At 49.8% G+C, this 2,760-nt stretch overlaps 1 protein-coding gene across 1 annotated transcript; it reads left to right on the top strand.

Moving 5' to 3' along the window:
* Positions 1 to 732: 732 nt before the first annotated feature.
* LOC140858077 (NAC domain-containing protein 68-like) lies at positions 733 to 2,332 on the top strand. The gene is made up of 3 exons (XM_073257550.1): positions 733 to 1,102; positions 1,261 to 1,544; positions 1,642 to 2,332. Exons 1-3 carry the CDS (start codon positions 913 to 915, stop codon positions 2,095 to 2,097), a joined length of 930 nt encoding a protein of 309 aa, XP_073113651.1. The 5' UTR covers positions 733 to 912; the 3' UTR covers positions 2,098 to 2,332.
* The last annotated feature ends 428 nt before the right edge of the window (positions 2,333 to 2,760 follow it).

Below are 2,760 nucleotides of genomic sequence, written 5' to 3'. Positions count from 1 at the left end.
CCCCATCACAATACTAGTACCTCTGGTTGGTAGACGTAGTCACCTACTTATTATGTACCAATAAGAAAAAAATAGCCACCTGCTTGTCTAATGTGGCAGCTTGAAAACAGTGAGGAAGACCTGATGCCAATTTGAAATATCGAAATGACTTGTACGCCCCCAAATTTTGTGCCAATGCAAACCCACCACGTCATCAGCCAGGAAGGCTCTTTTGGCGTCAACCACCCAACAGCGGCTTAACTCCCCTCCCTCCTTCCCCTACACTTCAAACGAAAGTCCCAGTTCCTGGGGGAGGCGGCGCCGGGCGGACCCCAATCCCCTCACCCCCACGTGCGTGAATAGCCCCGGCGGTCGATGCACCGCATGACGTCGCGCACGGGCACCCACAAAGCCACCGAATATCCCGTCTCTTTTTTGACCGCTCTAAAGACGTCGACCGACTTCCCCTCTTTGACCCACAGCACCCAAAAAAGTAAAGGCGGAAAAGATAAACCCCGTGCTGGTCCCCGGGGGTGGGCCGTGGCCGACGGACGAACCTTCCTCGGCGCCACCGACTCCCATCGGTCACCACGTGTTGGCCATCGGCCCCACTCTCACAAGAAAAACAGCACAAGTGCCAGCGAGCGCCAGACGGCCAGAGAAAGAGAGGGAGTGACCACCACAGCGTCCACGTTACCCCCCACCCCTTCTTCCCTCACCGAATCTCCTAGATATTTATAGACCTTTTCGAGTCCTTTCCACCCCGTCTCCTCCTCACCGCAAACCCCTCCCCACCTCTTCCGCATACGCCACCGAGTTACCGAGTTTCACAAGCTAAAGAAAGTAAGACCTCGAGCGGATAACCATCACCCACCTTTATTTATCATCAGCGGCGGCGGCGGCGGCGTGGGCCAAGAAGAAGAGCAGAAGAGAATGATGGGAACGATGGGAAGGAGAAGAGATGCCGAAGCTGAGCTCAACCTGCCACCGGGTTTCCGATTCCACCCCACCGACGAGGAGCTCGTCGTTCATTACCTCTGCCGCAAGATCGCCTGCCAGTGCCTTCCCGTTCCGATCATCGCCGAGGTCGATCTCTACAAGTACAACCCTTGGGACCTCCCAGGTACCAGATCAAACACCTTAGTACCCCGATTTTCTACGAATCGATGCAAAAGTTTTCGACGCATCGTCTGTTCCCCTTTTTCTTTCTTCTTTTGTATCCCCGATGTTAGTGGTTCTGATCAGGGATTGATTTGTTCTTGGTGTCTGATGTTTGAGCAGAGAAGGCGTTGTTCGGACAGAAGGAATGGTATTTCTTCACCCCACGCGATCGGAAATACCCGAACGGTTCCAGGCCGAACAGGGCCGCCGGAAGGGGATACTGGAAGGCGACAGGGGCCGATAAGCCGGTCACGCCGCTGGGGAGCGGCCGGCCCCTGGGGATAAAGAAGGCTCTGGTGTTCTACCATGGAAAGGCGCCGAAAGGAATCAAGACTGATTGGATCATGCATGAATACCGGCTCGCCGACACCAATCGATCTGCCAACAAGAAGAATGGTCTCAGAGTATGTCATCAGAAACAGAGTCCCCTTTCTTTCATCACCATCTAGTTTCCAATTATTTATAGAATTAATCAAGAGTTTGTTCCATTGATACTTGCAGTTGGATGATTGGGTACTTTGCCGCTTGTACAACAAGAAGAACACCTGGGGGAAGATGCAGCGGCCGAAGGAGGAGGAGGGATCTTCTGGAGAGATGACGGAATCGATGGAGGCTCATGACGACACGGCATCGGACAGCTTCAGGACTCCAGAATCCGACATCGAGAATGAGGTGTTCCCGGACTTTGACAGCCTGGGCCAGTTTGGAGCTCTGCCATATCAAGCTTCTGAAGGAGTTCGAGCGATGATAACCGCCACAGCTGGTGGCTTACATACAACTGAGCGACAGAAGGAGGATAGCGATTGGTTTACTGACTTGAATCTAGAAGATCTGCAGAGCTCCGTGGCAGCATTTGGAGCGACGCCGGCTATCGATATGTCGAACCAAGATTACTACTTCTCGGCGATCGGTTCTCCGTATCTGAAGCCGAGCCAAACCGACATGCCGCCCTTCTGAAGTTAGACAGAAACCATTGTATATAGATCAGGCCACTCTCAGGGAAAAAGAGGATGAATACTTTAGCAAGTTTATCAATTATCAGGATTGTGGTGTAGGATTTGTTTGTTTTTCTTTTGTTTTCCCTCGCCTTTTTAAATGGTTGTCATTGGTTTGGAAAGGGGAAAAAACTGGTGTATGTATATGAAAACGTGACTTTAGTTGTGGAAGTAAATCTTGATTTAGTTTATAGAAAGATTTTCAAGATTTGGTTTTGAGGAAAAATAGGAGCAGAATTCCTACAGCTTGATGGGAATGCTGTTTGGAGTTCTGGTTATGGTTATCTTGTGGTATTGCCTGCATGCCTCCAGGAATCCAATATGTACCTATTTGAAGCTGCACAGAAGGGGCAACAAGCAGATTCAGGTGCGTATGCAACCAGGTGGTACCCAGCGAAAAAAGGAGGTTCGATGGAAACACAATTTCTATGAACAGTATATGAATCATATATTTTTGTGAATGGTAGATGAATAGCATCATGTTTAAAATATTAACTGATATTGCCGATGATCGCTGGTCAGCGGTTGGAGCAAATAAATATCCGTAAGATGGATTTCGTATTTTCTTGTGGTAGGATGAAACTTTGCCTTGGCTGATCTTAGTCTCATGCAGAGTTTCTTGCGT

The sequence above is a fragment of the Elaeis guineensis genome, chromosome 5 (genome assembly GCF_000442705.2).
Source record: "Elaeis guineensis isolate ETL-2024a chromosome 5, EG11, whole genome shotgun sequence".
Taxonomy (NCBI): domain Eukaryota; kingdom Viridiplantae; phylum Streptophyta; class Magnoliopsida; order Arecales; family Arecaceae; genus Elaeis; species Elaeis guineensis.
The sequence above is the reverse complement of the archived record's forward strand: the minus strand, read 5'-3'. Positions and strand labels throughout refer to the sequence as shown.